Raw genomic sequence first — 24,473 nt, 5'->3', positions numbered from 1 at the left:
TAATTTTCTCTCTTATGCTAGCGAAATAAGTATTCAAAATATCAGCCACTTTCTCCAATTTATTAGTAGTCGATCCATCTTCTAAACTAATAACTTCTGGAAACTTAGAATTCCTTTTGTTTTTTTATAATAGAATTAATTAAAGACCACGTTTTGCGAGGAGAATTTTGAGCTTCTTCGAAAGACTTTTTATAATACCTATGTTTATACAATCGTATCAGTGTGGTTAATTTATTTTTGAAAATTTGAAAATTTTTAATATTATAATCAGTTGGATTCTTTAACTGTTTTTTTTTTTTTCTTAACTGATATCAAAATTCCAGACGTTATCCACGGCCTTATAGGAAATTTTTCTCTGCAAGTTTTCTTCGTAACAAATGGGCAACTAGAATCAAGGCAGCAATTGAAATTTCTTAGGAAAGTATCAGTTGCCATATCTGTATCCTCCTTGGATATAACATCCTGCCAATCCAACAGACCAAGGCTTTCATTCAGGTGCTATAATGTAATTTTATTTATTAACCGTACTTGACATTCCTTACTTACCTGCGGTATTTTATAAGTAAAAGCTAAATCTGAAACCAGCAGGAAATGATCCGATATATCATTTAAGAAAGCAAAATTTGCTTGAACTGGTAAAGATTTATAAATATTGTCAACGAGAGAAGCAGAACTAGGTGAAATTCTTGTAGGTATCAGGCAAGTAGGAAGCAGAAAAGCAAGAAGACAATAAATCAACAGAAGCTTCATTTGAAGCTTCTAGAAGGTCATTATCGAAATCACCGGAAAGGATAACATCTTTGTTTTGAAAACGAGGTTCCTGCAAAAAATCATGGAGTTTGGAGAGGAAAGACTTGACTGGAGAAATAGTAGGAGGAAAATAAGTTTTGACCAGGAATAAATAGGTAAAGAAATGGTTTCTTCGCCATCCGGACCGGAAAAAAATGCTTAACAACATATCAAAAATCTAAATCTCTAGCTCGATGCGAAATTGTTTTTTTTTAATGTTTTTTTATTTATTTTCTCAAAAACCGGGAAAAAAAAATTAAAAACGTAAACTATAATGTTTTACACATCTTTTTAGATCAGCTTTTGGCTCTTAATTAATTTCTTATACTCATTTCATTACCTGACCAAAAGAAAAATATTTATCAGCAAAAAAAAACAAAAAAAAATGGGGAAAAAAAACTGTGTCTTAGGGGAAAAAAACTCTTACCAGCGTTTATCAAGGTCTACTACGGAATAAGTTTGTCGTTCTTGTAGTCTATTTGGCTATGTAAACGAAAGGCTTAGAAAAAAAAGACTAAACAACAATAAACAGGAATGACGAAACACCTCAGCGCCAAACACCATGAGACAAGGTAGGTTCTAACTTAATGTGTTCAGAGAAAAGTTTTTATCTTATTTTTCAAATATATAAAAATTGTACATCATCAAAATGTAGGAACTAGATTTTTCATCATCACAGTTAACTGTTATTCTTCTTCACTAAGTTCTTCTTCTTGAAACTTCGAATTGTTGCACGAGCTTCCCTTACAGGTACGGCAGGCTATAGTACACTCAAGTACTTTTAGTACTTTTCACTATCACAGCCGTCAATACGACACGAGCATTTGATCATTTTCAGCAGCTGAGACGGAGCGACAGGGAGATCTGTTTTTATTGGCGCAAAAACTTCGTTATCCTGCAGTGTCCATCCCAGGCGTAAAGGGTCAACTGGGTTCCCGAGCCAGATTTGAACTTGGCAGTAGACACGTAGCGAGTGGTACTTCGCTGCTGCCTGAGTCGGTGGCAGTTCTTGTGGATGCACGAAAGTGGTGGCAGTGCTCACTTTTCTGTGAAAGATTAGCTTTCTGGCAGTGTCCAGGTTCGAAACATCAGGGCAACCGTACAGTATCAACAATGCTCGCTCTCTTGCTGACACACTATCTTCATGCGATGCGAGCTTGTCGCCGAATATAGCAGAGCTATCCCTGAAACCCTTGTTGGAAAGTAGCAGCTGAACGGCGTTGCCGTTTCCTAGTCCGAAAAGGTGAGAGGTTGTGTCACAACCCAGCACGGCATGACAGAACGGTATCAGATTGCTGACATCTGTTCCTAGCTTCTGCTTCATCTCACTAATATTCCAAGCTGAACTAGTACCGCCAAACTTAGCTTCAGGTGAGAACTGTTGCTAGCAGAACCATCCCATGGAAAGTGTTTCTTCCGTCCATCGTGCAAACATCGTGATCTGCATTATCAGCTACATGGTGCACAGCATGTGCGGAGGTAACTCCTGCAAGGCTAGATTCATCATGGACTGATGCACAGCGTTTAAATTTCTGAACTTCAGCATAGGAGGAGCAGATTCCATGGCTGTGTAAAGTGTCAATAAGAAATCTGGACTTGAAATGGTGATCCAGTTGCACTGCTAAGCCTAGTTGCAGTGGACAAATGAGGGCACGCGGGCGAGCTGCTTGAACGATGGAATTGCCAATGGCAAGCACTTTGAAAGAAATATCGGTTCCAACGAATATTCCATCTAAGAACACCATTAGGCTATCAGGTAGAGAGCCTTCCAGCTGTTCTCCAGAAGAAATCTGCCTTGCGGTCATATATGATTCCTTCTGTGCTGGCAGTCCTTTGATATCACTTTTGATAATCTTTGCTGCTGCTCTAATAAGCTTGATTTTCTCACTCTCTTCGTTATCAGTTTTGTCCAAGTAATAAAAATTCTGGAGTATCGCTGATGCTTTTTCTTTGAATGTCACCACGTCAGCCTTACCGTCAATAGTTGCAAATACTAGCTGGTCACTGAAATATTCCAGAAGCTTGCTCTTCAAGTACTTGTTAGAGTACGGTTCAAGGTCTGTCCCATTCAAAAGCTCTCCCATTTTAACAACAAGTTCACTGACTGTATACTGTTTTTCGTCATTTTCTTCGAAAAATGTAGCCAGCTTCAAAAACGCCTGATATCTTTCATCGTGACCTGGCCTCCCCCTTTTTGGACGTTTTTTACCTGGCTTAGTATCTTCGAGTATTCCAAAAAATTCCAGTGTCGCAAATCTGGCTGGAAGGCTCTTATTTAATTGAAACAAAGAAGAACAGGCTGTGTGATAAATGGCGTCAACTGCGTGCAGGTCTGACACTGCACATATTCGGCGGAAAACGTTATTTGACCAATCATCATTACGGCATTTGCAAACTGCCCTTATGCTCTCTTCAAAGTCTTTTGTCCGAACCTTGTACCACTCATGCTCTTTTCTGTTGGTAGTGTCGAAATTTAACTTTGAAGTGCACAAAAAGCAACGCTCTTGGAAGTTGAAACTTGGAGTCCGTGATCGGAGTACCAATTTTTCTGCTTCTGTCTTTTCTTGCAAGGTTCGTCGTCTCTCATTCTCAATTTTCGACAGGTATATTTTTTTTTGTGAAAGTCTTTCTGCGAGCAACATGGACTTGGTTCCCTGCCTCGACAGAGATGCTGGTACCTCTCGTTTTGCTAGCTTTATTGTTCGCCGTAGCTCCTTTTTCTGCCAGTACCGACGATTCTGAGGTGTCAATTGAACGTTCACAAAGGGGACATAAAACTGCGGTCTCAGCCATCTAAAAAAGAAAACTGGGAATAAGTGAGTGTAAGTAGTATAAGTATGAGTAGTATAAGTAATAAGTGAGTATAAGTATGGGAATAAGTAGAGCTGTCGGTGAATGTTACAACGAAAACCCTGATTCTGAACCGAAAAATCTGTAGCTAAACCCTCCCCAGTTCAGATAGGTTACTAAAATAAATGAACTGTCAATCTTACTGAGGGCCGGCGTCGAGTATCATGGGTGCTTTAAGGATTCTTGACCAGGGAAATCTGACAGTCACATCCGCGAAAGGGACCGGCGATAGTCGATAGTACTCTCGCTTCCACTAGAGAAATAGCTTTTTTGTTCCGCCTAGCGGCGTCGACCGTGCTGCACTCTAGCGACTTGTTTGCTGTACTTAAGTTCTCTTCAGACAGGTGGCGCTGATAAAATATGTGTCAGAAAAGAGAGGTAGGACGAGCGTAGAGTCTTCTTTCCTTTCTATATTTCCTTCCTCCGATTCCTTTCCGCTTCCTAGTAGTTACGTTACAAAAGCATCGGCAAGAAAAACAAACAAAACGCACCTGTGTTAAATCTCTGCTCGGACTCGAAAATACTTTCCATCCGAGGAGCTTTTTTGCAGATAGATGGCTCTACAAGGCTCAGCAGACTGAAGCAACTTTGAAAAGAGTGTAAGATCAAGGCATGGTGTAACAGAAAGTGAATATCAGAAGGGACTTTCCAGCTGGTTGAAAATGTCGTCACCAATAATTTTCAAATTACAATCGTTTCTTAAAAGGGAAACCATCAATAAACTACTTTTCTTTTCACGGTTCCTCATTCTCGGATTCTGGAAATATCTAAAAAATAGGCGCAAAAACGTGAAAAAAAGGGAATTTCGCAACGCGATGGAGATTTAGATTTTTGATATGTTGTAGAGCTCTCTTTTCTGAACACAGGGGTGCAAAAATAATTTATGTACCAATTTTTCCTGGTTCGACCATTTTTTTTCCGTATCTTTCCCCTACTAAAGAAGAAGGTCGGTATACTACGCAAAAAACTATATCTTTTTTTCCAAGACTAATTTCAGTCATCATTACTTCAAAAAGCATTTCCTCATGAGAACCGTACAGATTTGCAAGGCGTTGAAAAGAGACACTTTCTTTTACTAATACTACTAGACCACCTTGGCGCCTTGTCAATCTGGTTTTGAAAGTAAATTGACATCCAGGAAAAGGAACATAAGGAGTCGGGTCTGTAAGAAAAGTCTCACAGAATCCAATGACATGACAAGATAGTTTATGAACTACATCGACAAGATGATCCTGTGAACAAAAACCTCTACAATTTAAAAATCCTGTTCTCACAACACCGGTACTGGGAAGATCAGAAACTTCGGAAGGTAATTTATATTTACATTTTGGAATATTAATTAGCCCACCATCATTTATCTCATTTCCAAAAAATTTATCATGGCTCTGGAAAATGGAAAAATCAAAGGGTTAGACTCTAGAGCCTAGGTTAGAACCTAGTTTTGCATCTTAAACTACTAATACAGGGCGTGGATTTTCAGAGTGCAAGTTCCAAAACTTTGATAATTCGTAACTGGAATAAATAGGAGTGACATTGTCATCCCCCCTCCCCTTTCTTAAGAAAAAGCCTTTAATAATTACTTTCGTAAAAGAATGTAAAAGATTCACTGGAAAATAGGGTTCAATAAAATCCAGTAGAGAGAAAATAGAAACCTTAACAAAAGCGAATCTTTTTCAGTTTAACGTCTCCGCCATCCAGAAACAATGTCCCCAACCAGCTTATGCGCATCCGTAGCAATGTTAGCCCTATCAGTTGCAAAGGGGGCCGAAGAAAATAGGGGGTTGAACAAACAAAAAGAATCTTGAGTGCTTTAGGAGAGACTGAATAGGGGCTAAAAACTATTTGCATCACTGAGAGTCTGAGAAACCTGCTGAAAAAGAAGAATTCAAAAGAAGCTTGAATTAAATTTGATTGTTTAAGGTATGGATGTTAATAAAAGATCCAAAAATATTTGGATCTAGGCTTAAATTTTCTAAGAATTTTTTTTCTGGATAAGAAAATAGTTATGGATGGGGAGATGTCAGTTTAAGAAATATCTATAGATTTTGAATATCGTGCCTTTTGGCACAAATTGGTCTTTTTTATTCAGCTTAATCCGAAATAAAAGTAAAAAAAATAAGCCAGATAAACAGAAATACAGCTAATATTTTCATTTATCTAATCAAGCTGTCACTGTGAGTGAGTCAGTGGCCCCCATTCGCAACAATGTGGGGAGGGGGGGGGGGGACAAAATGTATTCTCAAAAATTTAGCGGGGCGAGGGGGATTTTTTTCAACGAAAACACTAAAAATGGGTATTATTCGATATCTAGGGGAGAGGGGTAATTGGCGCCACCAAGATAAGTTACCTTACCTCTGAGGACCAGCAAAAAGTCTCAGCTTTTACTTATACCATATTTTTTCAAGGCATTTTTTGACCTAAATACACAAAACATAACACGCTATTAACAAAAGCCTTTACAAGTTTTTTTTTTTTTTATTAAGTGTTTGCCGTATGCAAAATGGGAGCGGAAATAAGATTAAATTTGAAATTGGACAGGCAAAATTACTGGTAGTAATAATTTTTTTTTTCTTTTAAGGATCAAGATTCGTAAATAGTTATTGTTCAATGGGTTACAAGCAGAAACAAGAGGAACTTGGTAATTAGGCAGGGAAAACTACTGGAATGTCGAACTTTCCTTTTGACCTGTTGGAATCAAAGAAAAGTGTCACTATTGGCATAATAAGAGGTGTCTAGAGTGGGTGAAACATCTTCCTTCCAAACAAACAAAAAATAGATAAAAAGAAATATCTTACAAATGTAAAAAAAATCTCTTTGGGAAGATATGCTGCTGTGTTAAGATTAATAAACAAACTGCTGTTAGTGAGCTGACATGTTAGCAAGAATTTGTTCTGACTGGGGGTTGGGGAATAAGTGGGTGAATCAGAATTACCCACCCCCTCCCCCCCGGGAAAATATATAGATTGTGCTGAAATAGCAAGAACTCTGATTTTTTGGTGAAGGGAGGGGGCCTGATTATGGGTGTTTCATTAAAAGTACATTCCATACTTTTTTAGTATACGTTTTATTTTTTGATAACTTTTTATCACTTCTAAGTGAGTAACCGTTATCTGTTTCAGGGATGGTGTTGAAGAAGGCATAAGCTGGCTTGTCCAATGTATGAAGAGAAACAGTGACTTTCGGCCACCGAAAAATAAAGACAGCTAGACCATTTTTTTCATTGTTGTTATTTTTTTACTGATTAAAGCTAACTTACAAAAATTGTAAATCGAAAACAGTACATTAGACTAAATCACTAGCGACTGTGGTCAAAAGTTCCCTAGTTTTATTCTCAGTTCCTTTTTTGTTTTCTTTAAGATGAAAAACCTTTTGTTACAAACTGAACTCGATGAATTTATAAACTTTACCTCCTTCCCTTTGATCGTTTATTAGTAAGGCTGGCGACGCCACAAGGGAAATGTGACCTGTTTGGTTACTATTTTCTTATTGTAACAGTATGTGCAATTTACCACACCCTCAAACAAGTATTTACATGTAGCGATGGTCGTAAAACAGATGTTATATATTTTTTTTTACGTCATATTTGACGTCCCCCCCCCTCCTACCTTATTTCTCTCTAAAAAAAAAAATAATAAAGTCTCCATCCTTTCTACCAGAATACCAAATGATAAGTTTCAAAATCTCCTAACCAGTCCAGCTCAAAAAGTCTGATTTCGTCAGCTAAAGCGTCTGTATAGTAGCTGTCTTTCAACGTTATAACGTTGCATGTTATAATTTGTAATTAATTGATAATTTGCAATGCAATTAATTTTCATTATCAAAAGCGTAAGGGCCTCAAAAGAAGCAAATAGTGCCATTAATGTAGGCCAGAGACGAATAACTCCTTCTGGAATCTACACAGAGTACCCTTGCTGGGTTACGACCTGAAAGTAAGAAGTCCCGGGCTCCTTCAGTTGAATGGAGGTTTTATAATTTCCAGGACCCATCCTGGTCACTATATGGTTTTCAGCTCTTCGCAGTTTATTCCCGTCAATAAGAGTCGATGTTATGATAACAGTCATACTCCTAAAAAAAGATTGAAGAATTGTTCATTGCAAAAAATCCCTTGCATTTCTGCATTCCTTCATCTGGAGCATGCAAAAATCAACCTTATCCCAAAAGCTAGTCATGACAAAGTATAAAAGTGAAGATGAAAAGGTGACTTTGGGTAACGAAAAGATTGATCAGGTGGACAGCTTCACTTACCTTAGTAGTATTATTAGTAAAGGCGGTGAGAGCAGCGAAGATGATAATAGTAGAATAGCCAAGGCTCAGGGTGTTTTTTCACAGTTAAAAAAGTTTGGAAGAATAGGAAGATAAGCCTGCAAACCAAAATTAAAAAAATTAAAATATTGGAAGCTACATTGAAGACAGTGGTCAAATATGGTTCTGAAGCATGGACGCTCCGAAAAGCAGATAGAGATTTGCTGGATATTTTCCAGAGAAATTGTCTACGGATTGTTCTGGGTACCCGGCTGACTAACAGTATTTCAAACAGTAGGCTGTGCAAAAAGTATGGTTCAATCCCGCTTTCCAGTGCTATAATGAGAGGAAGGATGAGATGGCTAGGGCACGTTCTGCGGATGAAGGATGATTGATTGTCTAAGATTGTCCTTTTCTGCCAACCGGCTAAACGGAAAGCAGGTCGTCCGCGGTTGGGGTTGGAGGATATCACAAAGAAATATTTAAGGGAAATGGGAATTTCCTGGGAGGGCGTAAGGACAGAGGCTTTAACTATACTGGGATAGAGAAAGATCATACAAAAGTATGTTGGCCTCCTGCGGCTTGGTGCTGCAGTGAGTTGTTAGTAGTCATGACCAGTTGTCCAAAAGCCAATAAATAACTTTTCATTTATCTATTAAATCGTCGCTGTTACACCTAAGGCTCGTATCTAACATTTTCAGACGTTTGAGGTAATTGCCAACAATCATTTGCTACACTGTTCTAAAGAGAAAATCAGGATGATAATGTAGATCAGGAGGGTCGAAGTGGGACTGAATATAATTTGCCCTGCTGATCCTCCCTTAGAGTGTAGCTCAGCAAACGATTTCAGGTAATTATTTCAGTGGTTTGAAAATGTCATAGAGCCTATGACCTATAGACATAACAACGCTGAAATTAGGTTTGAACTACAATGCCCTTTGTTTGTTTTTACTTGAAAGTAACCTATCTTAAAAGCAAAATTTTGAAAGTTGAGATTATGACACCAAGATTATTTTTTTATCTTTTTGACGGTTCAAACAGATCAACCTTGTTTCAGAATTAGTAATAAACCAAAATACTTTTTTTTTTGTTCTTCTTTAACTCGCACGTGTACCTGTATAAGCCGTTTTTCCAAAAAAAAAACTAAATTAGAAAAATGGCTGGACATTTTGAAACACAATATTCAGAAATTGATGATGCAACAAAACAGGATGACGCTAAAGACAATGCCAGAGAACCAGTGAGAGGGAGGGTTCTGTCCCCTACCTTCCGAATTTTCATGATCCCACTGCGATACAATTTCTTGTTTCCTGTTTAATCAACGATTTTTTTCTCAGAGCATGTGCCCCCCCCCCCCCCCAACAAAATGAATTGCTGTGTGCGCACCTGATACAGTGATCAAATAAAGCCGCGGTGCTATTTTATGGTGTATGTCAATGGTCCTTGTCTTTGGGTTTACATAAACAACAACATAGTCTAAATGGTGAAGCATATAATTTTACACTAAAATCCCTCAAAATACAAATTTCGTAAAATATTAAAAAATTAGCAGATCGACGAAACAATACACAAAAAAATACACCTGGTCTTTATTTCAAGAGCACCAGTAGAGATTTTAGCACAGAAGGGGGACAAGGGTTTTAAGATAAAATACAGTTTCCAAGAAAATGCCTTTTTTATTCACGGTTATACATAATTTGCTCCTCGTGTATATGTTTGATTTCTTCGGGAGAGCTGCTGCTCTCTTGTCCTCCTCAGAATTGTCCTTGTCGATATTAATCTCTTTGCATTACCTCAATAAACAGACCAATATCTGGTTTTAGAATTAGTTCTGCTTGTGGCTTAATTGCTGAGATCGGTTCTTTTGATCGAACAATAAATTTGTTAAGCAACAAAGCAATAGTTGTTTTCGTCTCCAACATGGCAAACCTTTGACCTAGAAGTGAAAAGAAAAAACTACAATCAACACGCTATAGAATGCAAAGCAATATTGTCCAGTTACTCTTAGGAGGAGGTAGTATAGGTTGGTAAAACCTATATTGTCATCAACACACATTGCCCTTACCTCAAATCATCAACACACACCTAAAGATCCTCCTTGACCTGGATAATGTCTGTTGCTCACTTAGGTAAAAAAAATTTGCTCCTCAAAGATAACAAATTGATTTTTCCTCCATATTTTGTTGTTGATTTTTTATAATTTTAGGGTATTATAAGATTTTTTCCAGCTAAATAAATTATTGTCTTCTTTTTCTTTTGAAACTACATTGAAAATGTATGAAAAACATGGCAAATTTTTGTATGCCTTTAAGCAAGTTTAGATCGTTCTCTAAAAATAGTCTGAAGGATCTCACAGTCATTGGAATAGACTCACGCCCTTTCCTGTATAAATGGGGGAAAGTGCATAAATAAAACTTTGTTTAACTATCCAAAGGTTCATACATAAGTCAATCATACTACACTAAAAGATCCTAGTAATAAAAACTGAAGGACCAGGTAAGAAACCTAGCTTGATCGCCATAGGGAGTGCCTGAATAGCAAGCTAGATGATTCCCACCACAAAACCAACCAGATTTGAGAAGGCCTGACTGCTTTACTCAATGCGAAACCCCTTGAAATATGAACTATAATCTTCAACAAGGAGCTTGATCCAGTATAAAACTGACCATGAAGCAGTCTCTCGTAGATCGTTTCCGTCTTCCGTTAGCATCCATCCCGTCCATCACTTGTTTCCTTATTTCATTGAAGATACTCGCTATGTTGCACTGAAAACGCTCTTGTTGACTTAAGACTTAAAGAGCCTCTGTTCCTTCAACCATCGTCTGGCTTTAGAGAAGTGAAAGTGTCTTTCCATGGCGTGGGAAGTGTCTTGACCATGAAGCAGTCTAGCGTAGATCGTTTCCATCTTCCGTCAGCATCGACCCCGTCCATCACTTGCTTGCTTATTTCATTGAAGATACTCGCTAAGTTTGCACTGAAAACGCTCTGAAGACTTCAATCTTAAAGAGCCTCGGTTCATTCAATCATCGTCTGGCTTTAGAGAAGTGGAAGTGTCTTTCCATGGCTGAAAAAAGGTGTAGAGCGAAAGAGCAGCAGCTACAAGGATGATAAAGGGTCGGGTAGCTCCACGCAGCAGCGTTTCAGGAAAGTATTTGGGGTGTCGTCTTTGCATAAGCACTTGCCTACATCAAGCTCCGCAGAATACAAAGAGTTTGGGGGATGGAAGGATTTATTCAGTCAAGGATGCACATCCCCGTGACAGGGGAAGCCAAGAACCTCTTGTCAAGTCACCAAGGGTCGAACATTGATCAAATGATTTAACAAGTTCAAACCTTGCCTCAATAGTATATTTCTGTAAAAAAAAAACTAAAATTTTTGTAAACTACCTCTTACACAGGGACAGGGCCGTATCCAGGATTTTGTTTTCGGGGGGGGGGGGGGGGGTACAAAAAAAACCTAAAAACGCATCAAAACCTTTATATTCATTTTCGTTACGTTTTCACGAATCAGACAAACATTTCGGAGGGGTTTTGAGCCCCCTACCACCCCCTGGATACGGCCTTGCAAAGGGAAAAAACTTTATTTGATTAAACATATTCTCACCAATACAATTCCTTGGTCCTGCGCTGAATGGTATGAAGGAATAGGGGTGTCTTTTCACTTGTTCTCCACTAAAGAATCGCTCAGGGTTGTATTTTTCTGGATCAGGATAAAATTCTGGGTCCATGTGAATGGACATTATGAGAACAGAAACTTGTGCTCCTTTTGGAACAACATATTCACCTAAGAGAATTCAGTTTCATTATTCACAATAAGATTAAAAATTCAGTTTCATTATTCACTTATACATTGTGAATTCTTATACATTATTCAGAGAATTCAGTTTCATTATTCACAATAAGATTAAAAATTCAGTTTCATTATTCACTTATACATTGTGAATTCTTATACATTATTCAGAGAATTCAGTTTCATTATTCACAATAAGATTAAAAATTCAGTTTCATTATTCACTTATACATTGTGAATTCTTATACATTATTCAGAGAATTCAGTTTCATTATTCACAATAAGATTAAAAATTCAGTTTCATTATTCACTTATACATTGTGAATTCTTATACATTATTCAGAGAATTCAGTTTCATTATTCACAATAAGATTAAAAAAAGGCAAGCAGTGGCTAAAAATAAAAGCACAAAAGCTATTGACATAAAGCGACATGAAGTATTAACATTTTGTAGGTTGGTTTACTATCGAGTAGATATTATATAAACACGGAATTCAAGGTCAGTATCCTAGTATGGAATATGTAAAAAACTTGACTTGAGAAGTCAGATAGTAAATATCATAGTTTATAACCATCAACCATTTCACGGCTTAGATCCCACCGTTAGATGAGGGTTCGACGGACCGTCAAAGGGAAATCTGGAATTGTCGTAAAAAAATGCATATATCCATTTTTTAAAACCCTATTCGCAAATGATTGGTCGTAATGATCGTAGAGTATAATGAGGGAGCCGCTCTCAGCTCCCCAATGTGTTCTACCAGTTCATGAAAATTCGAGTCCACGAAATTGTGGCATCAAGTTCCGTGGTTTTACGACATACTTGGCAATTTATACCGCTATCCTGACGATAAAAAAAAAAATAGTAGAAATTCAAAAATTAGCAAAAAGAGTGTTCTTGCTTTACATAGCAGATGAATAAGGAATCTGAAGTGTAGGATAACTCATTCTCGCTTATCATGAGTTAGTGTATTCAAAAAGAATGAATAAAATTAAGTCAAAAAGAAAAAATATAATTTATTCAACAAACAAAAGATTTTATCTCACCTACTATAGATTTGTAAAAAATGGGTTTTTGCTCAAAGGCCCAAGGTTTTGCAACATTAGTACATTTGTTTCTGAAACAAAGGTCATTATTTCCCCCTGAATAATATATTTAAATAACAATTTTCATGTAATATTTGGAACAATTTTTGTAAATTATATCAATATTGAAAGGGTCATTCAAGTAAGGTTGGCACCCAAAGCTTTTACTAGTAGTTAGTAGTTAACCTCAGGGATATACTAATTCAGTAAAAAAGTTTGGGGGTGCATATTTTCAACAAAAAAGCTCAAGGTTATAAGGAGTTAAACCACAGATTTCAGGGTAAATCATCTAGGGCTAAAGAGTTTGCACACCCCGCTCCATCCCTACCATCATCGATTCACACATCAGATACTTGTTGCAACAAGGTAGAATTAGCTTGGAATTAGTTTCTGATATGGTATTAGACAATTTAAATATAGGCATTTTTGCCGAGGTTCTAATAACCATTTGGTCCCATCTGCTTTGGATGAAATATCACTTCAAAGTCGGGAAATCTCCTGACAGATCAATTTAGATGAATTCTCATGCGAGCGGGGTAGCGCAAGATCGTCTCCATACCTCCTCCAGGAAACTCGGTCTGCAGTGATATGGGTCGCGGTTCACCCTTTACTAGGTTATAGCTACCGCTGCAACCATGATAAATTACACTAAGGACCAATATATTAATAGATATCAAAAACTATACGATCACCCCAGGGAAAAATTGACGTAAGCTGCTCTTGAAATGCATATAAATGTGACGTCATTCACATGAGAAAGCTATTTCAAAACAAAGGCTCTAAACGAATTTCCCCAAACTCATGGTCTATCTAGATCATTTTTTATGGCCAGAAAGTCTCAGTGAACGAATTTCCAGAAAATAAATACCAAAAACGATTCAATCATCCCTGGTAACAAATGATGCTGCTATTAAAATCCATACGAATGTGACATCATTCACATAAAAATTGTTTTCCCAAAACGCCGATTTGGGGGGTTTAAGGCTTTTTTTTTATTATGGTCCGTTGTATGGTCTTTTACTAGGTATATATATATATATATATATATACATATATACATATAATATATATATATATATATATATATATATATATATATATATATATATATATATATATATATATATATATATATATATATATATATATATATATATATATATATATATATATATATATATATATATATATATATATATATATATATATATATATATATAAATTACATATATGTTTCAATTATTGCTCCTTTAATAGATAGATGACTACGAATCAAATTTCGACGTTTCTTTCTACAATTAAAATTCGATAAAAATTAATCGAACATAGATAAAATAACATGTTCAATTTGATAATGATATACAAACCACTTGATGATGATACACAGAAGTTGATTCTGTTTCCTAAAGAAGAAAAAGAAGCAAGTATTTACCCGACTGAAAGTCTTCTGTTGCTTCTCTTACAACGACTGGTACACTAGGGCGAATCCTCTGTGTCTCCTTGATACAAGCCTCCAAATATTTCATTTCACTTAGGCTTCTTGAATCAATCTTTCCATCATATCTGGTCAAAACAGACCGGATTTCTTCAAAAGCCTTCTCCTAAAATAGACTGATTAAGTATAGAGCAAATAACAGTGAAAGCAAAAACAACTTTAATGGTTAGAACAGATTTTCAGGATTAAAGAAAACAACAGTTGGCGCATTTGGAAACAGGGGTAGAGGGTGATTCCCCCTAAGATTGCTTCCAAACAACCTCTAAAGAAAGTTTAATGCTAAAAATTTGTTTTTGAGACGAGACTGTTGATGCAAGGTTCTTGAGGGAAATTGTTAGCTTGACTTTGGTGTTATTGAGAGTAGGTTAATCTTGCGATACTTTAGAATATGCAAATTCAGTTTGAGGAAGATTCGGAGCTCCAACATTTCATACAGCATTTATCTAGTTCCAGCTTATAAGTTTTCCAATTCTCATCTTTATTTGATTTAGGTAATAAAAAGCGGAGGGTCTGATCACCATAAGCACATTCTGCGACCACACTGGCTATACATAATATACGATGAAAAAACGAAGAAAAAAAATCATAATTAAAAACAAAAAATCAAAGGGGGTGATTTTCAACTAATGAATAAAATCAAAAGATAAAGCTGATATTTCGCCAAAGACCTCCGCCAAGCAAGCCATCCACATTGCAAAACGAAAAAAGAAACTAGCCTTTCAAAGTTACCCCAAATAGAAAGAACGCTACAGCCCTCTTTTTTTAACCCAAAACAAGGATGGAGGGAATCACTCTCGTTTTGTTCGTAGTTTTTCAATTATTTTTCTTCGGATCTTCATTTTTTTACCGCATACCTAACCATTACGATTTTACGGTAAGTATATACCTCTGTTCAGGTTAATGAATTTTATATAAAAAATTGGAAAGCTACGTATAACTCTTGTCTGGGTTAAAAGGGACGGTTTTCACTTGTCCTTGAACCAGAGCCAACAGTGCGTGATCAAAATAAAGTTTTATAATATATATCAGAGAGACAGTCTGAAGTTGCTCCACCAAGCTTTTGCTCCACCAAGCGGTTTCAAATTGAATATTGAATGAATCTAACTTGCTAAAAAAGCAAGACAGTTCTCCATTCCCGAAAATTTTCTTAGAAAAATAAATAAAGAATTAGAGATCTAAATAAGAGGCATTTTTAACGGGTCTAGAAATGCTGCAATGTACTTCTACAAGCCGTTCTTACTTATGTTTTGCTGAGCTTTTATTTCATTTCGGTGTTTTCGTCACAGGCACCTCCTAAACTGCAATAGTTCTCTCATAGATAAAAAGAAAGATGTGTTTCCCTTTGCTCCTTTTTAGGAGTGATATTAGAAAGTTCGTCTATGAAAAAAAAAATCGATTTTTGAACTTTTATTTTTTAACAACGATAGATACTCAATCAAGGGCTCATGAATGTACACTGCGTCAGTCTTTTGAGCAAAATTTAGTGAAATACATTATTGTTGAAATTTCGAGAGGCTGGTAACTTTATTTTGGTAAAAATCGAAAGGAAATTAGATAATGACTCTTCTCAAAAAGGAGTGAAGACCCGAATCATTAAAATCAAATTTAGTGGCAAACAGTGGGTCTCAGAGCTTTTCATCCGGTAGTCCCCACCCCTTCCATTCAGACTTATTTTTGCAAAAAGTTAATCGTATTCCACATTTCTAAAACAAAATCACGTAAGGAATTTCAATTTGTGTGATTAAAGAGCCAACGTGGTTCAGTGGCGCCTTCCCCCTCCCAACCAGCTGCTTGCTTTTTAACAGAAACTGTAGTCATGTTGCAACTAATTTGGAGCGATAATATGCAATGAGGTTCATCCTATACAGATAGAGGTCCAAAGTGGGCCACTCTCTAAGACCATTCACTCCCTCCCCCCCCCCCCCACTCCACACACAACACCTCATCATCAACCATTTGGTATAAAGACAAACGTGCCCTATCTTTTTTGAACTGAAATTGTGGTAAGATTTTTAGCTAGTACGAATGGGAAGCACAAAGTGGGCCCAATGCCTCTCTAATAAGCCCCCTCCTCCACCCTCTCCTCACATTTTTTTTTCTTTGCAGAAAAACTGTCATGTAGCAACTTGCTTGAAGAACAATCATGCAAGGATTCCCAATCTACATTATTAGAGGCATGAAGTGAGCCCTTGGCCCCTCCAAATTCCCCTCCCTATCCTTTCCATAGCCAATGTTTGAACCTTTTTGAACTGAAATTATGCAAAGACCGTAAATTCGTGTAACAAGTGAACCAAACTGGCCAAGTTTAAGCACAAAGGTAGGCAAGTTTCATCTTGTTTGAACAGAATCATAGAAGAATTTGAAACTTGCTTGATTAGAGGACCAAGGTGGGGTTTCGCCCCTCCAAAAAGGCTCAAACAGTTGGGCAAGCTGCCTATTTTTTGAACCAAAATCATACCAGGATTTCGACGTTAGTAAGATTGCAGGCAAATTTAGGGTTGTGGACACTCGAACAACCCCTACTCCTCTTTGGCCATTTTGTTCTTCTTCTTTTTTTTGTCTGTAGAAAGGCTGCCATGGTGCCCTTTCTTTGAAGCGGAATCATGCAAGTGTTTTTATCCATAATATCGGAAGCATGAAGTGGTCCCATGGCCCATCCAGTATTTCCCCCCCCCCAACATTATCATCGGCAAGTTTCTCACAGAAGAGTGGGCATGTTACATAGTTGCTTGAAGTGAAATACAAGAATGCTCGTTATGAAGGGATCTTGAATCGTTATGGTAAAAAAACTCAATTGGGTCAAAGCCCCCCCCCCCCTAAATCTGCCAGTTTTTTTTTTAGCGCAAGGGCAGGCATTCTTTACCATGTTTGAATCAAGTTGCTGTAGGATCTTTTTAAAGCATATGACCGAAGGACAAAAGTGAGTTGACTAACCCTCCAATACTCCCGTCCCTCCCACCTACAACTGTTTAGCAGAGTAAAATCTAAAATATGAGATGGTTTTCAATCTGTATGATTAAAGTCGATGGGTTTTACGCTTAAAAATATTTGGGCAGAGAATAGACGCTTATAATTGGCGTCTAAATTTAGTTTGAATAGTTCACTTCAAAATTTAGAAATTTAGCCTTATAATTAGCTCAAATTGCTTAGAGATACTTACTTGTATTTCTGGATGCCTTCCCAGTTCATAAAGACACCAAGCAATTCCAGCACCGGTAGTATCATGACCTTCAAACATGAACGTGTCCACCTCCTCTTGAATATCTGAATCACTGAGCTCCAAATCTTTTGATAACAATAAATCTAGAAATACAGGCTTCCGACCTGAAAAAAATCTTATTGATTTTTATCTTGTTTAGCTCCAGGAAGGAAAAAATTTTCTGGGTATTAAATTTTGTTTTGCGTTCTCGAAACATATCAAAAATTTTACATTTACAATAAGAACTTTTCTTTGTACCTGTATTGTACCATAAAACGTCTTTTATTTGAGTATTCCTTTTTTCCTCTACAAGCTGCAATTCGTTCTTTTCTTGATAGAAAATTCTTGATCTGTTTATCTATCGGAATAAATTATACATCTTCCCGTTAGAACCTTTCTCAAAAAGAGCTATAGAGCTCCAAGATTCTTAACTCTAGTGAATTTTTATATTTGAACTGCAATTTTCCGTGCAGTACGAACAACACAGACGTATGGAGAGGGAAAGTTAGACCAAGAAACTTTGACCATTTCTTCTAATTTTCAAAATACCCGGTTTAAATTAATTTTGTTGTCCAAACGGCGTTCAATAGATCATAATAATTGTGCAAAGGCACTAAGTAAGGCAGGGAGGTGTTTTATCACCAACCCTCTTCAAAATTTGTATTTCTACTGTTCTGGAAAAGATCTCAGGCAGTTATCTTTCTGGTTCTACTGATATTTCATACATTGTCTATGCTGATGACAGTCTGTTGATTAGTCGTACTATATCTGCCCTTTCTGCGATGGTTTTCTTTAGTTTCTCAGTCTTTCCTAAATATTGGCCTATCCCTAAATATCGACAAGTGTGAATTCTTATCTTATAATCTGTCTTCATCTACTCCTCTGGTATGTAATGAATTTTCTGTATTTTCTGTCTTTTCTTTTCGGTGGCTTGGTATTACTGTTTCTAATTCTCTAACTATTTTCCGTAAGCAGATTGCTGATGATGTAGTAGGAAAATTCAGTTGAGTTATTCAAAATTGTAGCAAACCGAGGAAATTATTGCAGAAAAGCTCCTGGGCACTTATTGTCGACTTTTTCTGATCATTCTGTACTTTATTTTTCGGTTGTTCATTCTGTTCTTAAGCTAAAGGATTTGAAAAAGATTAAAGTTACATATTTCAAGTTTTGCAAATTTCTTCTTTCTCTGCCACCATAGACTAGAAATCGGTATCTAGTTAAACATTTCTATGTTACGGATGTAACTCAAAAGCTCGGTGACCTACACAAAAAGCATTCTGAAGATGCATTTTGTAATATTGGCCCTGAAGGTCTTTTACAGTTTTTTTCTTAGTAGAAATTAATTGCTAGTGTTTGTTGATGTTCTTTTTTATTTTATTATTTTTTTTTATTATTATGCTTATACTCCGGTTGTACGTCTTGTTCTCTTGTAGTTGTGGGTAATAAACGATTGAATTGAATTGAATTAAGTAATTGCAATTAATTAAAATAAGCTAGATTGAACACGGGTATGCTGATGAATCTAAAAAATAGTATTACACAGATAATCTTAACGCAAGTATAACATAATATTACATAGTATTACACACAATACTCTTACTTCTTTAACCCAGTTTCAATAATGAGCACCATATCACTTTTAAGAAGTGAATTTTTAAGGAAAGAATTCAAGATATTCTAACCATAGCATGAATTCTAGTGTGACAATTAAACATAATTTTTTTAAATTATATTAAAAATAAAAGACAAGTTTAACCCGGCAAATTAAGGGCATGTAAATTCAAAGCAGCAAAACTTGACTCGTAGAAAACTAGACCCAGCAAAATTTTACTCACTTGGGATTCAGTTCAAGCGTTATTCAACGTAACAAAAACCAAAAAAAGGCAAAAGTTACATACCCTACCCAAATTACAGCAGAATAAATTTGAGCAGCACAAAATCTGGAGCCAAACCAAAAAAAAACAACAACAACATGATGTACCATTAAAAATCAAAAAGCTGATTATTAAAACCTTACTATCAAAAATGTTATCTGTTTTTCGTTATCGTTATCGTGTTTAAAACGTTGTCTGTTTAAAAAAAAATTAAAAACTGTTTTTAAAAAATTAAAAAATTATTTTTTTTAAATAAAACGTTACTATTTTCTGTTTCGTCTATCTACTTTTTTTTTAGTTTGCTTTACCTAGGCTAAAGATAAAAGACAACAATAGTCAAAAGAGTACAGTAGGTAGCATTTACGTGTTTCAACTACCCTATGTCGTGTACAAAAACTCACACCAAACTATTTTAAACTCGAGGGTATCCAAAAGAGAGCACGGAAAATTATTCTAGGAGCTTAATATGTTTCTTATGAAGTCTCTAAGCATTATGCCGTCCGACCCTTGAAGAAAGAATAGATGAACTGCCGATGAAAGAGATGACCTGTCGGTCGTCTGATACTCTCCGTGATATTCTGAATATGTGTCCGATTTACGATCAAAACTCTATTTACTCGGTCGGGTGGTCTTCAAAAGCTAAACCTGCCACCTGTTAATTCGAATGGCCGATAATTGTCTACATTGCACCTTACTTGGCACCTATGGCTTCTACTTGGCACCTAATTATAATTCCTAGGTTGTTTTCCGTGCACTGTAGCTAGGTGTATTTAAACTTAATTGAACATCCAATTATGGCGTGATTTTAATAGATAATGAGGAATTACTCATTTAATTAGGTTTTACAATCTAGCAGATGAATTTAAAATAAAAATCTGGTTTACTTCCAGAAAAGTTCAAGTTCAAAGAAGGTAGGACTTTCAACAAAACTCAAAATTTCAGTGAGTTGAATGTACACCTAGTTTAAGCTCCTTTTTTAGTTCTCCTATTTCTGCCGCACGGAACAGACGGGCAAGTAGCAAATTCAATTTTCTACTTCTTTCAAAAAAGTACAAACATAAAATTAATTTCTACCGAAATATGAACCCCCTTTTAATGTAAGTTGTTTTTTGACGTAACTACCGTAATTTTTAGAAAACACAAGTTGAAAGATTTTTCAGTAATTTTTACTACTTATTATTTTCAAGTAGGAATTTTAAACATTTTATATCGTGACTAAATTCTATTAGAGATAAGGATAAATTATGACAACATTGTATCAAATCAGACTATTCTTCAATTATATTATTTTCGGTAAACTATAATTACATAATTTTCAGTATTTTTATGTTACTTTTAGTAAGTTTAACGAGCTAACTATAACGGTAATTAAAAAAAAAAACATAGGAAGATTCTTAAATAAATGGAAAGCTGTGCCTGAACATAGCAAGGCAGATTCAGCAAACACAACTGGGCCTAGACTTATAAAGGCGTACTCATACAGTTTTTCATTTTTCCCCTAGAATCAGAAGGCAATTGTTTTAAAAAATCTTTGATGCCACACGATGCTACTGGATTTTTTAATTAAATTAAAAATATCAAATTCCATTACACTGCATGAAAACTGATATTGTATTGTGTCATACTACACATAAGTAAGACTAATTAAATTATATCACTATAGTACAGTAGTTTTTAAATTTTTAATTAGTTTGGCTAACTAATTATAACAGTAGTTACAGAAACATTGAAAATATTTGTAACAATAAGAGTTGCATCATAGCCTTACGCATTCAGCAAACCTAACTGATCCAAGAATATGTTTTTGATTATTTTGGCTCAGATATGTTTCCGAATAAGAAGTAGCGGGTCCTGGATTCCCCTTGTCGCTAGACATACAGTGTATTAAACGTCTTTCAAGCTTCTTTACGATTCCTCATAACATGCAATCTAGAAACAATTAGAATTATAGACATTTTAATCGTTTATTAGTTATTCATGTTAGAGGCACCCTTAGAAATTTTAAGATGTCGTGTTGAGTTGATGCTACGAGTTTATTTCTCTCTCTTTTTATTTTCAGGGCTATTTCCTTTAAATTTAGTATCATGTTTATCGTAGCGTTTTTTCTTTTTTTTATTGTTTAATAGCTTCTCAGTATAGACTACTATTATTAGGGGTTTCTGGCAAGTGATCACTCATCATCAACTGAACCCGATCTTGACGACTAAACTGAAAACGATGCATTAGAGATGGTGACGTTTTAAATGATTCCATTCATTGGAATCGGATGTCTACAGAAGGTTTTTAACGTTTGTAGGGGAGATTGGGGTAAAGGCGTTCACCAAAGGAAAAAAGAGAATAAAAATTAAAAGAAAAATAAAATTCAAACGTAATCACGTTAAATCGCTAACATAGTATATTTTACCTATTGCATACTTAAATTGAGCCTTAATCAAGATTACATATAGGCTAGGTATTAAGCATTGTTTTGCAAAATCAGCTTTGACCGGTATTACCCCCTATCCTAGGGGTAATGGCAGTCGGTAATGTAATGTTCTATTAAAGGGCTGTAAATTAAAAAAATGTGGGAAATTTCAATGACATATATACGTTAAACTGAAATCATCATACTTAGATTGTTATATAATTCCGTATTTAGGAAATTACAAAAATGTAATTGAAAGTATGGACATAATTAGAAATCAATTATAAAAAAAAAAAAAAATCTTTCCATACTAAAAAATGCTTAAAAAGTTCAAGGGCTAATATATTCACATAACTTATGAGCTTGCAGAACTTTAAGTCAATTTTACTTTCTTGAGCACATGTCACATAAATACCCCTCAGGAGTGTCCCATCCATACTATTCTTGATGTGCCCATGATGCACAAGAAGTGAACCGATACCACATTTCTCCATCTTTCCACGTTTCTTCGCAATAGAAACACGTTTCTTTGCCGATCTCTATCAAACATAGCTCACTTTCTGATTCATCTCCACAAATGTTTTCCTCATCAATTGAAGTGTCGGAGTCAGATTCAAAAAGTTTCCTGCTCATTTTCTTTTGCTCCACTTTTTGTGTTTTTCTTTCAGGAACAGCAGGCTTTTTCTTTTCTCCATTAATTTTTTTTTACTCGCTTAGTTCTTTGGTTCTTTTCTTCTTTCGTTTTTAGTTTTTCCCTGATCTTGGTTTCTTTTTCTTCTCGCTTTCTTTTTTTTTTCTTGAAGCAGGATTTTCATCGGTGTTGAAGTCAAGATCTGAGAATGTTGCTTTTGTTTCGCTTCTTTTCTTGGCTCATCAGCCCAATTACTGCATCCAGGTAGAGGAGAAATCTCTTGTATAGACACATTAATTTGTGTGTTCGGCTGAATATGAACTTTATCAAGTAGGACAGAGGATTCTAAATTTTGTTCAGTCGTGACTTCGTACCGGTCTAGTTCTGCGATAACTTACTTTGCAGTAGCTTTCAAGGAAACGTCCACACAAACAGCACTAATCTGTGAAAACTCCTGGATTAAGAGGATAGATCCCCGTGTTTTTGAACCCACTTGTTGCCTTTGCAATCGTAGCAACTGGTGAATACGCCTTATTGAATATCTCTGCTACATCATAAGGGGCTACCTTTACTAAATTCCCTGGTTTTCATGAACAAATCACATTCCCTTTTGTGAGCAGCCTTCAAGGGCGAGTGAAATACTACATCCAGAGGCTGAAGCCTATGTGATGTATGCGGTAATGACATCACAACAATCCCTTTCTCCCTACAAATATCATATACTTCAGCTGAGCAATGAGTGGAATGGTTGTCCAGAATAAGAAGCATTTTGTTGTCATTACTAGCATGAATAAACTGAGCCAAGTTTTTCAACCAAACAACGAACAGTTCTTCATTGATCCAGTCTGTCTTAGAGCATGAGTAAACTGATCCAGGTGGTCCATTTTTTTCTAACAGTGGGGACATACAAGCTCGAGGAAATATGAACATTGGTGGAGCATAAAGCCCTCCCGAACTCATTGCACACATAACTGTAATGTTTTTCCCCTTTGCCAACTTGTTATAGAACCCACACGCCTTTGGCCCCGTTCTGCCAGTATTAGACCAGGGTCCTGCACAGTGGTCATCCCTGTTTCATCTACGTTCCAATAATTGGTATCTTTAAACTTGTATTTATCCATAGCCTGTTCTAAATTTTGAAAAAACCATTTACTTCCTCTTTGTTAAACCCAATGGCTCTTCCGATGTTTGTGCCTTCAGGTTTGTGCACACTAATTTTGTTTCTGTCCATGAATCCGTACATCCAATCCAAGCCAGCCATTTTGTTTCTTTATCAAATCTGTGGCTTAATAGGTTTCTTTCTGCATATTCAAATGCAATTTTTCTTAATTTCAGTGCAGTGATGCCGTAGAAAATCTTCGATAAAGTTTTTACATGGTCAGCTAGAGCTGCTTCGTGTGCAGGAGGGAAGACACACTTCCTGCCTAAGCTTTGATCAGAATCAATCCCACTCTTCATTCGTTCTTGCAACGTGCTGAATGGTATTTTGAATTGATCAGGAGCATTTCGAATCGATAATCCTCTAGAAATGGCTGTCTTTGCTTTCTTTAAGTCCTCTGCAGTCCATTTAGCTTTATCTGTTTTGCTTATGTACTTTCTGGGCATTTGAAACATAGAAAAAAAATGAGTACTAATGTGGTAATACCGGTCGTGACTGCCATTACCCCTAGTGCGGTGACCACCATTAACCCAACCGCATATTTATTATTTAAAGGCTAAAAGTCAGAATATCAGTGCTTAAATCGCACGGGATTCGCACGGGATTCTGACTAATGGGTAATCAAAAGATTGATCAGCTGGACAGTTTCACTTACCTTGGTAGTATTATTGGTAAAGATTGTGGGAGCAGTGAAGATGTCAAAAGTAGAATAGCCAAGGCTCAGGGTGTTTTCTCACAGTTAAAAAAAGTTTGGAAGAAAAGGAGGATAAGTCTACAAACTAAGATCAGAATATTGGAAGCTACATTGATGACAGTGGTCAAATATGACTCTAAAGCAAGGGTTCTCTGAAAATCGGATGATGATTTGCTAGATGTTTCCCAGAGAGTTTGCCTACGGATTGTTCTGAGAACACGGCTGACTGACCGTATTTCAAACAGTTGGCTGTACGAAAAGTGT

At 36.2% G+C, this 24,473-nt stretch overlaps 2 protein-coding genes across 3 annotated transcripts in view; one reads left to right on the top strand and one right to left on the bottom strand.

Annotated features, from left to right (window-relative positions):
• The window catches only part of Arfrp1 (ADP-ribosylation factor related protein 1), a 77,820-nt gene extending 70,926 nt beyond the window's left edge, over positions 1-6,894 (top strand). The window contains exon 5 of the mRNA XM_089097033.1: positions 6,759-6,894. Coding sequence (XP_088953159.1) covers positions 6,759-6,846 — 88 coding nt within the window. The 3' untranslated portion in view covers positions 6,847-6,894. The remainder of the gene's footprint in view (positions 1-6,758) is intronic.
• Positions 6,895-9,358: 2,464 nt separating this feature from the next.
• The window catches only part of LOC148946522 (cytochrome P450 4C1-like), a 175,963-nt gene continuing 160,848 nt past the window's right edge, over positions 9,359-24,473 (bottom strand). For both annotated transcript variants that reach the window (XM_089097408.1, XM_089097409.1), the window contains exons 8-11: positions 17,409-17,572; positions 14,186-14,354; positions 11,485-11,664; positions 9,359-9,817 (exon numbers count right to left, since the gene is read on the bottom strand). In XM_089097408.1, the coding sequence (XP_088953534.1) occupies positions 9,657-9,817; positions 11,485-11,664; positions 14,186-14,354; positions 17,409-17,572 (674 nt within the window). In that variant the 3' untranslated portion in view covers positions 9,359-9,656. The remainder of the gene's footprint in view (positions 9,818-11,484; positions 11,665-14,185; positions 14,355-17,408; positions 17,573-24,473) is intronic.

The sequence above is a fragment of the Artemia sp. Qi Xiang Cuo genome, chromosome 11 (assembly GCF_049724085.1).
Source record: "Artemia sp. Qi Xiang Cuo chromosome 11, ASM4972408v1, whole genome shotgun sequence".
NCBI classification, from domain to species: Eukaryota; Metazoa; Arthropoda; class Branchiopoda; order Anostraca; family Artemiidae; genus Artemia; species Artemia sp. Qi Xiang Cuo.
Note: the sequence above shows the minus strand (reverse complement) of the source record. Positions and strands in the feature narration are given on the sequence as shown.